At 43.9% G+C, this 15167-nt stretch overlaps 1 protein-coding gene across 1 annotated transcript in view; it reads left to right on the forward strand.

The window, feature by feature from the left end:
- Positions 1 to 15167, forward strand: part of LOC147683337 (calcium-activated potassium channel subunit alpha-1-like) — a 799658-nt gene that overhangs the window by 604306 nt on the left and 180185 nt on the right. The window contains exon 19 of the mRNA XM_086942523.1: positions 9090 to 9226. Coding sequence (XP_086798649.1) covers positions 9090 to 9226 — 137 coding nt within the window. The remainder of the gene's footprint in view (positions 1 to 9089; positions 9227 to 15167) is intronic.

The raw sequence follows: 15167 nt of genomic DNA on the forward strand, positions 1-15167 counted from the left end.
AATATCGAATAATATTCAGTCTAAATCTTACAAGGAGATTGCGATGGAAGGGCCGAGATACAATGGACAAGTAGGGCTCCAATTTCGGGGTAGTCTGTAGTATATAATTAGCTCTTACTCCCGGTTTTTGGAGCTCTACTTCCTCCCGTTCCATCTCCCTACGTTCCAGAAAATGTTCTTAATCCATAGGACATCTCTTCTCTTAATGGACTTCGGGTCAAAGTAGAGTTCGGGCCTGCCCAATTTACAAAATGTATTTTTAATATAGACCAACCATGGGATTTTGTTCACTTTGTCCAGTGCCAGACAGTCTGTTAGAATAGAGTGATTTAGACTAATTTCTAAATTCAACCAGGTCTTGGCCCAACAGATCAGGGGTGCTAGCTGTAATTGGTCACTGATGAAGCCAAGACCCAACTCTGTATGAACTGAAAGCACTGGAGTTGATTGTGGGACCACTAAAAGGGATCTTAGAAACTTATTTTCTACCACCTGGATTTTGTCTTGCGGTAGGTAGCCCCATAATGAGGCACCATACCTGGCGATAGAAAGGCTTTTTGACTTATAAACTGTCAGTAGAGCTTCTACTGGACGTGAGCCTAACCGTTTCGCAAAGCCCAGTAGAGCGGAAGTGGATCTAGTGACAGCTAGGCCTTTAGCATTTAATTGAGGCCTCCAGGTACCCTTCTCATCAAACAAAACCCCCAAATAGGTAAAGACTGGAACCTTGGTGATTTCTTCACCGTTACATAGGAACTTTTTTACTTTTACACTTTTTAAACATTTCCCTGCAATCATTACATGCGATTTTTTATTGTTAATCTGTAGATCCAGGGAAGACATAAACACCCCAAAATCGTCCAGGAGTCTCTGTAGCCCCATCCCGGTACGTGATAGCAATACTGCGTCATCCGCGTAGAGGAGCACCGGAACTGTGTACTCCCCCACGCGGGGGACATCAGCTGTGGACCCCTTCAGGGCAGATTCAAGGGAGTTTATGTATAAGGTAAATAGGAGGGGTGCCAAAATGCACCCCTGCCTTACTCCCCGTTTTGATCTAAAAAAGCTGGTAGTATCTCCCTCTCTATTAGTTCTGATAGAGGCACGGAGATCTTGGTGCAGGGTCGCTAGGTAATTAACCAAAGGTGGATCTATCCCTATGTTAGTTAAAATCGCCCATAGTTTAGATCGATTGACCAAGTCGAAAGCCGACGATAAGTCCATGAATGCCATATATAAATAACCCTCCTTAGCCAAGGTATACTTACTGATCAACATATGTAGGTTCAGGCATTGATCTAGGGTACCCCTTCCAGCCCTGAACCCATATTGTAAATCAGAAAGGACCCTCCCCTCTTCCAGATAGTCACTGAGTCTCTGCAGAATGACTCTGCCCAAGATTTTAACGGCAGAGTCAATCAGAGAGATCGGCCTGTAACAGGCAGGGTCATTTCTTGAGCCTTTTTTAAAGACAGGTACTATAGATGAGGTGGTCCACGATGAAGGGAACCCCCGAGATGACCGTGGAGTTAAATACGTTTGTGAGTGTTTTAGTCCAAAACTCCACAGGAGACCTATAAAGGTCTGCAGGCACACCGTCTGGCCCTATGTACCTCCAATTGGTTGAAACTTAAAGGGGGAACTGCTCCATTATCTATGGGGTTAGCTATTGCAGCGTACTCCTCAGCACTATCATATATTTTACTGAAATGTGCAACCCATGCCTCATCGGGGATCACTGAGTCCAGCACCTTGTTTTTTGTATCAGAAAAATAAGGATGGTTAATTACAGCCCAACATTTTGAGCTGTCTCTAAGTACATCAGTTGAGATGAGGTCTTCCCAAGCCTCCCTTTTAATGCATTTTTTACGGTTATCTGTAGCTGATTTATAGTTTTTCCTAAGTGCAGCCACCAGCTCCCTATTTCTTGGATTTTGTTTTAATGCGTAAATAAGTTCTTTATGGGCTTTTGAGCACGCCTCATCAAACCACCTTGGTTGGTCAAAGCTATCCCCCTTCTTCTTACATTTCAATTGAAGTTTAACTTGAGCACATATGTTGGAAAAAGAATTTAGAACCAGCTTACCCTCTGCCTGATGATCTAGACAAATTGCCATATCTTCCTTTACTTTGTTCTCTAATTCCAACATAAAAGTGTCAGGGACCACCTTGGCCCAATTTAATCTCCTCCCCTGGTCTTTGGGAATAAGTTTATCAGAGTTACTTTCCTCCATGTCCTTTAGATTGTCTGTCTCATCAGAGGGTTATGATCACAAAAAAATGAGGTTACAACCTCAAAAGAGGAACACACATAAACGATGCCAGGCGAGACGAAAAAATAATCAATTACGGTCTCCACCTCTCTTCCTACGAAAGTCGGGGCCCTTTCCTCCCCTCCGCTGCCTTCCACTTCGTATAAATTATTGTTAGCAAGAAGATCTTCCAGCAACTCCCCCTGCTGCGAGTGTTCGAAGTGGGTAGAAATTGAACCAGGTGGGCCTGTGTTTTGTTTAGCCAAGCAGTCCCAGGCACAGGGGTGTATATTAAAATCTCTCATTAGGATTATATCGAATAAAGCATTTTGTGTTGTTTTATAATTCTCTAAAAAAGCAGCCAGTGTATTCAGGTGTGTATGTTGTGTGTCCTTCTCTGGCGCGTTATAAATATTCAAAAGTAGAATCTTTGGGTGTTTGGGGCGACTCCATTCTAGACCTTGTAAGTTGGCTGAGAGCAGTCCTAAATCAATAAATGAGCCTGGGAGTCTGAGTGAAGTTAAGATATATAGACCACCTTTAGGTCTCCCACCCAGTCCGGGGATAGCCTTACCTTGATAACTACAGTACCCATCTAGGTAAAAAAGATCACTTGTGACCCAGGTCTCTTGTAAAGCTATAATTTCATGTTGTTTCAGATATTGTAGCCAACTGTCATCCTTGATTTTCTTGCTTAGCCCAGCAACATTCCAACTAATTATTTTAAACAGGCAAGAGGATTTAGATTGGGTGATCTGGGCATTACTGGGCATATTCACATTACCATGGGGTAGTTGTCAATCATTTACATCTAAGCTAGATAAAGCAGAAAATCTGTTAGATAGTATTATATCTGGATTGACACCTGTGCCATTTTTGTTGACCAAGCCTAGTTCTACTACCCTTAGGGATGCCTGATGTGTTTGATACAAATGGTTTTTAGTTTTGTTGTCATTCAATATAGGACCATATGTCGGGGGAGCTCTATATGGACCTGCTGTGGTATGTGTGAGGGGGGGTGGATAAAAATAACCCAGAGGAAGTGGCCTGATGCCTAATCCATCAAACTCTGAACCGTCCCACAGCAAGGTGTCCCCAATGTCTGGTTTACTGAAATTTACAACCACACAATCACCTGGGATGGACTTTTTCCGTTTCCCCACCCACTCAACCCTTCTGGCAGCGATAATGCTCGTAGAAATGTCAGCGCTCCCACTACTGAATTGTGAGCACCACCTTTTGGTTCTTTGTAGGAGATCTTTCTCATTTTCCGTAGTGCCATTTTTTAAGGGGGGATACCGGACAAAACCACCACTAAGGGGGCAGCTTGTGGGGGAAGATGTAACCTGGGTAGTTTTGAGGTATGTCGATCTTTGGCTGAAATCTCTGGAAGCGTAACCTCATTGGGTAAGGGATGGCATTGAACCCCCAGGGTAGGCTCAGGCCTCATTACTTGTTTAGTGAGACTACCTGTGTTATTCTGCGAGACCCCTTTCAAGGAATTATCTGTCTCCGGTCTGGGCAATCTAGCTTGTTCTACACAGAAGGCAATGCCATGATTGGGACCTATCAAGTTGGCTCGTAAATCCTTCAGGAAATTATCTATATTTTCACATTTCTTAACAATATTAGCCACACACAAATTCAGGGAGTCCACAATGTCCTTGCCAATGTTTACAAGCACCGGCTCTAAATGAGATTCAATCAGTTCCTCCATCAGTTCCAAGACATTTTTCGGTAGCCCAGGACCGACGATGTTGGCCATTCCCCCTTTAGTCTGTTTTGGCAATTTGTCCCTTTTGGTGTTTTTCTTGATGTTTTTGGAGCTATCCTCATGTGGCCTTATCAACCCCGAACTAATTGTTTCTGACGTTTCCTCGTCAACCGGGTTATCCTGGGCACACTGAGGCGTATTGACTACAATGATATCTGGCTCTAGAGGAATGAGGGGTGCAGTGCTTAATGACAGTTCGGTATTCAGAGTGGGCACAGTGTTTGTGAGTGAATCTAGTCCCAGTTCCTTCTCAACATTTGCTATTTGGTCATTTAAAGCCCCTACTGCAGAGGTTAGGTAAGAAATAATCGACTCCGATTTTCGGGGCACCTTGGCCTTCTTACCTTCCTCTTGTCTGGTGTTTAATTTACGCTTGCCCATCCTGAAACCAAGGGGGGTGGCCCGACCCGACCACTGCCGACCCCTGACGGCCACAGACGGCCCCGCCCTAGACCCGGGCTTCACCCGGACGCTCCCGCGCGCGACTCGCGGGGCGAGAGGAGTGCAAGGCTCTTGAAGCGCCTCCGGGCGCGCTGCTGGCGTGTCAGGTGCGCCGGCCCCCAGGTGGTGCTGGGAGGTGTAGTCCGTTCGCGGCTCGCCTGTTCTCCTGCCGTTCCCCTCACGGCGTGTGGCTGACCCGCTGGCCGTGTGGCCGTGTGGCACCGAGGTCAGTGCAATTTTTCAGTGCTCCCCGCAGGTCTCGCGGAATGCGAGGCTCTTGAAGCGCCTCCGGGCGCGCTGCTGGCGTGTCAGGTGCGCCGGCCCCCAGGTGGTGCTGGGAGGTGTAGTCCCTTCGCGGCTCACCTGTTCTCCTGCCGTTCCCCTCCCGGCGTGTGGCTGACCCACTGGCCGTGTGGCCGTGTGGCACCGAGGTCCATGCAATTTTTCAGTTGCTTCATCAACTTCTATGCCAACATGAGCCAAGAGGTCAGACTACCTGTAGACCACATTGGCCCAACAAAGCTTTAGCTGGTGTGGTGGGTGTCTTGGTCCGCTCCGAACATCTACTGCATCTGAAGGTGTACACTCTCCCAGCATTGTTTGCGGAGCGTCACGGGGTAGTCCTGCATGACACGTCCCCCACTGGCTAACCTGGCAGGGAGGTAATGTGTGACCAGCCGCAGGAAGCTCCTGAACTCCTGCTCAGTCATGGGATGAGACTGACTCTTCCTCAGCATGATCCTGTCTAAATAATAATACCCTAACACAACTAAATCCCCCAAAAACCCACTACTGCCCCAATAACAAATATATCCCAAAGGATGAACACCCAACAGCACCCAAAACAATTCACAACAATGTACAACAATAATGCTCAATGTCGACTTGAGGGCACAACAGGGACAGCAGACACAACGAACCAGCTCCAACCACACCAAAACCACTCTTCAGCACGACTGGTTGTGCTACTATTCCACCGCCATGCATTTTTTGAGTTTCGCGGCCGCCAGACTTACATGACGGTCAGCACCGCCATGAAAAATCTGGTGGTGAGGAAATAAAAAGGGGACAAACTCCATGCAGGTAAGTGCATGCAGGTTTGAATTCACAGTCCATGCTGTGCTAGAACATGCTGTGGTGGTTCCATGGCAGGCAGTATTAAAGGCTCATTGAGCCTTTTTACTACTCTGTCGCTGGACTGCCTCGCTGCCTGCCTGCCAGACAACAATTTGTATTGTTATCTGGCAGGGTGGGAGCATTCGGTTTTGGCGATGTGGGAGCGGGACCGTGGTGAACCGCCCTACTCCCGCACCTGCAAACTCTTAATGAGGCCCTATGTGTGTCAACATATGTGTGAGTTCATCCTGTTCAGGGATCATGCTATCCATAGTACCCAATCATTCTGGTAGCACAAGGACGCACCTTACCAGAGGTTTCCTGTGTGCTAAATTAATCTTAGCACCCATTAACATTGTATTAGCTACCTCCAGGGATGCAATAGACTTCCAATGCCATGGGTGAGTGCACCCACATCTACGACAGCTCAGCCTGCTGCCAAACAGCCCATTTCCACAGTGGAGGCATCATCCTGTGGGGAAATTTGGGAGTGTGCAGCGATTGGCTGTTCCCATCTGGAGGGGGATGTATGGATGGCGCCATTTGATTGTTTGAGTATTTGCCATTCATATTCAAGAGCCATACCCCACAGGAAAGTTACAGTGTCCTCATTTGTGGCCACTGTGATCCTTAATCATGCTGATTGTGCAATGGTAGATCACCATGCATGCCTTTGTGTGGCCTCCTACATATTGCTGATCGAAAGGCTGTGTAAATCACACCACCCCTACACTCCACATCAAGGCAGTGTTGCTTGTGCATAGCAGTGGGTGATATAATGCAACACTGTTGCACTGGCAGAGTATGGTATGTAACATTGGTATGTGTGATTTGAGATCACCTAATGGATTTGGCATGTGGCTACAGTTATTGATGTAGCATATGTAGACTGTCGTTTTGGGCCTTTGTTCCCAGGCACATACTATGTGGAACACTTCAAAGTCATCATACTATGAGTGTTCTCTGCTATGGTCCACACGTGTAAGGGAGTACAAATGGCTAGCAGCAGGAGAGACAAACACACAGTCATTGCATACTATCCACGTTATCACATTGCACTATGTTGATTGTGGCTGGCTATGAAGGACTATCAGGTAGTTGGCATGCACACTATTTCATTTGTACCAGATAATGTTCAATACTGTTTGTTACATATAGCTATATACATTATAAGTGTGACTATTAGTTGCAGGTCAAATGTGAATTTGTAGGTTTTTACTGAAAAAATGGAATCAAAATGCCCAGTGGTAGTGCTCGTACATTTATTTACATATAGGTTAACAATGTTAAACCTGTCACCATTGTGTGATATCATATACCTCACTACTGCTTGTGTGAAGCAATTGTTGATGATGGTGCCCCTTCAACATGTTGTGGCAACTGATGGTGTCATTCAGTGAGGCTCCTCATCTTCCCCCTCCTCATCGTCTGGCAGTTCCTGCTCTCCATTGAAATCAGCCCATGGCACATCTGTCCTCACACATATTTTGTGCAATATGCAGCACTCCAATATTATTTTGCACACCATAGGTGGTGAGTATAGCAATCTGCCCCATATATGTCAAGGCTCCAGAAGTCGGATTTTAAAACTCCAAATGTCAGCTCAATGATAGACCTAGTGCTGCATAGGGCATGATGCTAGGTCCGATGGGTTTCTTTTCGTGGGTTTTTCGGAGGAGCCATGACCCACAGCAGCAGACCATATCCTTGGTCTGTTGTAAAGAAAGGAGGTGTACAATTAATTAAGAGTCATGACAAAGTATGACTCAACATTCATGTCCACTCAGTTATATGTCCTGATTGATTCATACACCTTGCTTACTGTAAAAGACATGCTATGACATTGTGTAGCATACACACAAGTAGGGAATGGAAATGACTGACACTGTGCTACACATACAGGTATGTTGTTCTATGTAATGCACTTACTATCTGTCACACTGGTGAGTGCCAATGTCATGCAGGTGAAGTGTTTTCAACAGTAAGGAGAGTCAAATGGCCATTGAACAGAAAGACATGTCTAACATCCATCTATTGTGTCTATTATTGGCTACTATTGCCATTCCTGAACTGTTACCTTTCTAATTTTAAAACATATAACAGGAGCAGGTAATGTGGCATACTGCAGTTACACATATTTGTCATTGAAAGCTGGAGTCAATGTGGTTCAAAATGTAATACCATGGGAATGATAGTGAGTGGTTATCAATATGGAACATGATAGTGTACACATGACAGTGCAGAGAGTCCACTATGGTGACAGTACACAACGGGTTAGAGATATGTGTTATTTGTGTGCTGTACAGTGCAACTGTTAAACTAACTACACTACAGTGCCAAACTGCTTGTACACAGTACAGGCTATATTCTCCACATGATTCAGTATCCAGGGTTTTGTGGCTGCGCTGGTAGATCCTGTGCAGCATGCTTCAAGACAGGTGCATTATTCCCATGAGAACTGTGTGGGTGGCTGTCATGGGAGATGTAGTTTGTGCATGAAGCTGCCCCTTGCTGCACTGCCTGTTCCCTTGGATGAATGATATAGTGGATTTTGCGCAAGAAAACGGTGTGCACATAGGATGTGATGTGTGTATATGAGTGATATAATGTGGCATGATAGACATGATCTTATGAGGTTCATATATAACAACATTTTCAATTTCAGAGGTCTGGGATACATCCCATGCCTCATTTACATGGGATTTAAATGAGGACACACAGGTAAGAACAGGTATTGTCTTGTATCAACAGGGTGTTTGGATACATCATTTTAAGACTTGTTGCATTTGTGAGGGTCTTTGACACTATTGAATGAACACACAGGGTCTCATTTGTTGCCACTGGGCAGCAGTGGATGTAATATGGCTGCGCTGATCTGCATCCACGTGAAGGGGTAGAATGTGCCTTATTCCTAATGTACAGCACATCCATGGTTTGTCCGCATAAGCACCATCACATGGTAGTGACTAGTGCCTACGGCCCCCTTCCATCATGGTGCCCATGTGTCAGCTTACTGTTCTCACCCTGGGCGAAGTACTACGCTATGCTTGTGTAGTTTAGTCAAGTTTGCGCTACTTGGCACTATGCGAATTGCACGTAGCACAGGGCAAACACGCGTAGCCTTGTGGTAATTTTTTGCTTGCTCGCGGTCCTCAACATCAAGTTGGCGACCGCGAGTGAGCAAAGTGACATCCCGATGAGACTTTTTCCTCGTTCGTGATCAGCAACATCAAGTTGCTGATCGCGAGCATGGAAAATAAACCTCCCGGCTAGATTCTCAACGCGGGTAGGGCAGGTTTCTCATTGCGAGTGGTCACGTATGCTCACGACTGCTCACGATAAGAATCTACCAGTCCACGTTGAGAAAGCTGCCGCTCGAGTAGACAGAGGTAGCGGATCTCAGGGAATGATGATGATTTTTTACCAGGGTCAAAGTAATGTCAGGCTTTAGTGAGTGTTGATGTTAAAGAGGTTAAAAAAGGAATTGTTTAATATTTTTCTTGCAGAAAATTGTTCCAATGTGCACTTCCTAAATATGTGCGGTGCTGATCCTGAGTGCGCCAATAGGAAACTTTTCAGAACACGGCTATTTGCTTCAGGATCAGTCTTTTCTGATACTCTCATTGATTCCATAATGTCTAACGTAAGTAGTAGAATCATGTCCACAACAGTTTTGTACTTTATATGACTCATTATAAAAATGTATTTTCCTCATCTCATCATTTACTTGAATTTTGTCAGCAACAAAAAGGAGAGAAAAGTGTTAATAGAAAACAGAGTAACTGATGAGTTAAACATACCGGCTGATCCAGTTTCAGTTGTAGGGGTTTGCAAAATTTATATTTTGACTGTACACTTATATAAAGTTCATTATGGCTATGTGACTCACTTAGCATGTGGCTTTCCGTGCCTGTGTCTTCCGGTCAGTGGGTTTTCCTGTAACAATGTCCCTCTCTTCCTTAGTGTTCTGTCTGCACTTTCCATCAAATTTACTATTTGTATTCTTGGCTCTTTACCTCCTTGTTCTGATGTCTTCTTGACCCAATGTGTTGAAGGTACATAGGCCCAGGCAATTATTCAAGGCCAGGCATACTCAGGAGATCTAATACAAGAAATATATCCCATCTAACCTTTCAGTATATTGCTAGCAAAACATCTTAAAAAACTATATAAGTTCTATACCCTAAGCACATGCTTATTACATAATACTGATATATTGGTAGTTATTTTAGAAGACAATCGCGTGAGGTCATTTATAAATTTCCTTCAAGTCAATTCTTTATTTTTTAGCATCAGAGCCAGCATGTGTTTCATCGCTGTAGGTGTAATCCTGCGACTTTGTCAGGGCTGTCTTAATTTGTTGAAGGCAAATCAAATTTTGTGTCCCGTTATACTTTTGTCCCAGTCCATCATCTACTAAAGTGACAATGTGCCCCTCTGCATAGGAAGACTTCTAGCTGACTTGAAGATGCAAAACAGAATTCAGGGACTGAACACAGTTGTAGTGGTGCTGCATACTTAGCTGCAACATTCCTATGAATTGATGACTTGACACTAGTGACTCATACTGAAGGGTACATTGTCGCTTTATTAGATGATGGACCGGGAAGGAAGTATAACCGGACACAAGATTTGATTTGCCTTCAACAAATTAAGACAGCCCTGACAAAGTCATTGGATTACACCTACAGCGACGAACACGTGTTGGCTCTGAGGCTAAAGAATAAAGAATCGAATTGAAGAAAACTGATTTTTGAAAGACTTTTATCGTATAAAGTTATGAATAACCTCACACGATTGTCTTCTCAAATAACTTCTGATATATCTGTAATATATAATAAGCATGAACGTGGGATATGGAACTTGTTTGACCATTGATCTTCTGATTAAAACTTGGGGAGTGGGATGAATCTCCCTACCTTATAGCACTGCACTTAGAAATTACCAATACTAACGACTGTGTATTTCCAACTAGCGCCATCACCCTTATCAGATCACCCACAGGTATAGAACATAAAAAAATTATATATATGTGCCCAAGGCTCAGGAGTACTCTGTCTTATTAGATCTTTAATATGTTTAATTCATAATTGATAAATTAACATTTAAATAGCAAGCCATACATTTCTATAGTTCATGAAACAAGCAAAAATAACTTTGAATGTTGGTCCACCACTGTGCTCAGCACAGACCTCATGTGAATTCCTCTGTGAATCTGTGGCTCCACACAGCCCCACACAGTCCCACACAGCTACTCACATACCCACTCACACATCCACTCACGATCCTACTAACACCCCCTGACATACCCACACCACCACTCATATATCTTCTTACATACCCATACAGCCACTCACATTCCCACTCATACATCCTCTCACACACCTACACACATACTCACACACACCCACACATCCATAAAGCTACTCACACACTCCCTCACAGACATACAAACCCACTCACACACCCACTCAGAAACACACACACAGCTGCTCACACATGCACTCATACATCCACTCACTTACACACCAAAACAGCCCCTTACACACCCATACAGCCACTCACATATACCACAAAACACTCATTTACCCACTCACAGACTGACACACCCAGTCATGTACTTGCCTCCTCTGCCACAAAATGTGCTGGGCCCTAGGAGATAGTGTCCCCAAGGCAAATAATTGGCCTGGGTAGGGGGCAGCCAACCATGCTCCATTAAATAAGGTTGAGAATGGGGTCCCTGGGCCCTAAATCAGAGTGGCAGGGTCTTGTTCGCCCTCCCCCTGCAATATGTTGTCCAACATTGGGGTATTGGGTCCCTGGGGCCAAAAGCAGCCCAGAAAGGGAGGTGTGCCCCCTGCACCTAAAAAATGCACCAGGCCCTGGGTAATGGGATCGCTGGTGCCGAGAGTGGCCTGGGGAGGGGCCAATGGATTGGTTGCCTTGGGAGTTTGGCCACAGGGCTTGGAAGCAGGCCAGGCCTTGTGGCCAACCTGCTACTGTGTACGGCCAAAGGTCATGCACAGTGTGGGGTTGACAGCATGTGGAGGGTAGCCAACCCCTACAGCCAAAGTTCCACCATGCTCGCCCGATTGTACGGTAAATAAATATTACTTTACATTTAAAAAAAAATAGAAATTCACTAAAAAAACAAAGGTTACAGGTACATTATACTTAGGTTCAGATTTTACACACATAAAACTTTAGAAAGTCAGCTCTTATGGTTATAGTTATGTCAAGAAACTATAACTTGTGCCCTAAGGTAACTATAACTTGCATCCGCACCATGCACTACTAAGTTCCCCACATCAGTCATGACATCTTCTATGACATAATTGATAATAAAACTGCAACATTTGCAATAAAATTACTATTGAAAAAATTGTGTATGGAGGGGACATGAGTAATAGATAGGGCATACATTATACGTTCCTTACATAACTATAACTGCTGAAAAAAATGCAGGAAATTTGCAGCAAATTTTGTTTTGAAAAAACAAGTTCAGGCTCCTATGCTTGTTTAGATTATTGCCCCAGATGGGCCAGGTCCAAGGGGAATGTGTGTTTATATAACATTGAAAGGAGGGGGTACACTGGCCCCCCTCCTTTAGCATTTTTATGCCTCAGGAACCACCATTCCCCCGTGGCTTATATTGTGTAACAGGGGCGACACAGACCCCGCCATGGGCCCCAGGGAAAGCCATCTCCTCAGGGTGAAAATACCATTTTAAAAGTGGGAGGAGGCTGCCCAGCCCATCTTCCAGGACATATAGAGTCCCAGGGACCACCACCTCCACAGTGCTGACTGATAAACTACAAAGGAGGAAGGCAGTGTGACCCTCGTCCAGGAGCCATACATGGCCCTGGGGACCACCACCACCCCCCAGGCCGGCTCCTGCAACATAGCTGATTGCTTTAGCTTGATGGGAGCTTTTACACTCCCGCCAAGCTAAAGCAAACACTCCGCTTCCAGCGGGCAGGGCCAGTTAAAGTATCTCTCTCCCTGTCCACAGGCATACATGTGGGCAGGAAACTAGATTAATTGATTGCTCCTGAATGGAGGGAGTTGCTTTTCCAGCCGCTCCCTCTGAGCAGCAGCAATGCCAGTTCCCACAGGAGGTGGGGAGCCGACTGGAACCGCAGGGGCCTTGATGCTCCCCGGTTGTCCTGGGGAAGAGCAGAAAGAGGCAAAATAAAGGTGAGAAATTACTAGAAAGAGGCAGAATAAAGGTGAGAAAGAAGCAAACAGAGGCAGAATAAAAGTGAGAAACAAGCTGAAAGAGGCAGAATAAAGGTCAGCAAAGAGCAGAAAGAGGCAAAATAATAGTCAGCAATGAGCAGAAGATGCAAAATTAAGGTGAGAAATGAGCAGAAAGAGGCACAATAAAGGTGAGAAACAAACAGCATGAAGCAAAAAAAAGGTCAGCAATGAGCAGAAATAGTCAAAATAAATGGGAGAAACAAGCAGAAAGAGGCACAATAAAGATCAGCAACCCAGTTTGAGGCAGAATAAAGGGCAGCAAACGGCAGAAAGAGGCAGAATAAAGGTTAGCAAAGAGAAGAAAGAGGCCAGATAAAGGTGAGAAATTTGCAGCAAGAGACAGAATAAAAGTCAGCAAGGTGCATAAAGAGGCAAAAAGAGGTCTGCAAAGAGCAGAAAGTCAAAATAAAGGTGAGAAACATGCAGAAAGAGACAGAATAAAGGTGAGAAACAAGCAGAAACAGGTGAAATGAAGGTCGGAAATGAGCAGGAAAGGCAGAATAAAGGTCAGCAATGAGCAGAAAGATGAGAAATAGAGGTCAGCAATTAGCTGAAAGAGGCAAAAAAGGTGTAAAAAGAGCAGAAAGAGGCACAATAAATGTCAGCAATGAGCAGAAAGGGGAAAAATAAAGGTGAGAAACTCACAGAAATAGGCAGAATAAAGGTCAGAAATGAGCAAGAAAAGTAAAAATAAAGTTCAGAAATTAGCAGAAAGAGCTAAAATGAAGGCGAGAAACTAGCAGAAAGAAGCAAAATAGAGGTCAGAAACCAGCAGCATGAGGCAAAATAAAAGTGAGAAACAAGTAGCAAGAGGCAAAATAATGGTCAGCAATGAGAAGAAAGAGGTAAAATAAACTTGCAAAATGAGCAGGAAGAGGCAGAATAAAGGTCATAAATGAGCATAAAGAGGCAGAAAAAAAAGGTCAGCAACGAACAGAAAGAGGCTGTCTATATCTAAATTCCCGAAAGTAAAAGGAGGCCCCCTTCTCTGTCAGTTTTGGGACAGGGGAGATATAGAGTAAGCAAAAATTGTCCCACGGGTTCACCATTAAATTGGTAAGGAGTGGAATAATGGTACCAAGTAAGTTTTTGGTGTTTTGCAATACCAATCACACAATCGTATAAGATGCAAGGGGCTGAGTTACATAACATAGGCCAACAAATATAGTCATTAGACCACCAAGAGTTACAAGTTTAAACCACAATGGCACAGTTTACATAGTATCAAAAACAAGATAAAAAATGGAAAACCAGAGAGTAGTTTTTTGGAAAAATATATATATACTTTGTATTTATTCAAATGTAAACATTTTATCACAGTGATAACCAATCATTAAAAAATATACATATAGTACATTAAACATTTCGTTAAAAACATTAAAAATCACATGAAATAGACATGAGTTAAAAGTTCAAAAGAACATGGGTCCCATGTTCTTTTGAACTTTTAACTCATGTTTCCCCAACGGTGTTTACACTTGGCCGGCTGTAACGATTGAACCGCCACCGCGGTAAGCATTACCTTCATCTTTCGCTTAGACACCGGTTTTATTATGCGTCCGCCCTTCCTAACTTAGGCCCTTTCTTTCTTAATCATGTTTTACAGATACAGATTATTATTAAAGGATCCACAGGTATTTAACAAACCTATACGCCCATTATATAAGTGTCTGAATTCCCTCTTTATACATCACCCTCGCCATTCACCTGGCACTTTCTACTGTCTTCAACCTTGCGCCTCTTCCGGCCTCGCCTTTAAGCATTCACAACCCAAGAGTTCTATACGCATTTCTATTTCTCTTCCTTTTTCGATTCATGTTTTTCTAGCGTAATTTGCGCGCTGAGTCAATCTATGTTTATACCACTCATCTGCTTTTCTGGTGGGTGTCACACACTGTACAGAATTTAAGCCTGTTGCCATGAACGACTCTTAAATCGCCATCAAACTACTCCTACTCTAATTGTCGGTATCAGCGTGTCATACATTTAGACTTGTTTCTCACTTTAACTTGATGAAGTCACGGCACACTAATGCCTTCAGTTCTGTCGATTTTTACTTATTTTTTTACTGTCTTACATACCATTATTTCATGATTATATTTTGTTTATTCTTTGATGGTTAGATCTCAAATCAGCGATCGTAACGCTGTTTTCTACTATGTAATGATAGGCTCTTACCTGCCAGACTCCACTGTGTGCTCTGCCATGTATATCTTTTTGTTTTCCTTTCCCAATTCGAAACGTTCGAGCTTTAACATATGACATGCTATTTGACATTTTGATGCCTTCTGCCGCACAATTATCATATTTAACAGATACTATTT

This window comes from Lissotriton vulgaris, chromosome 11 (assembly GCF_964263255.1).
Source record: "Lissotriton vulgaris chromosome 11, aLisVul1.2, whole genome shotgun sequence".
In the NCBI taxonomy this organism is placed as follows: domain Eukaryota; kingdom Metazoa; phylum Chordata; class Amphibia; order Caudata; family Salamandridae; genus Lissotriton; species Lissotriton vulgaris.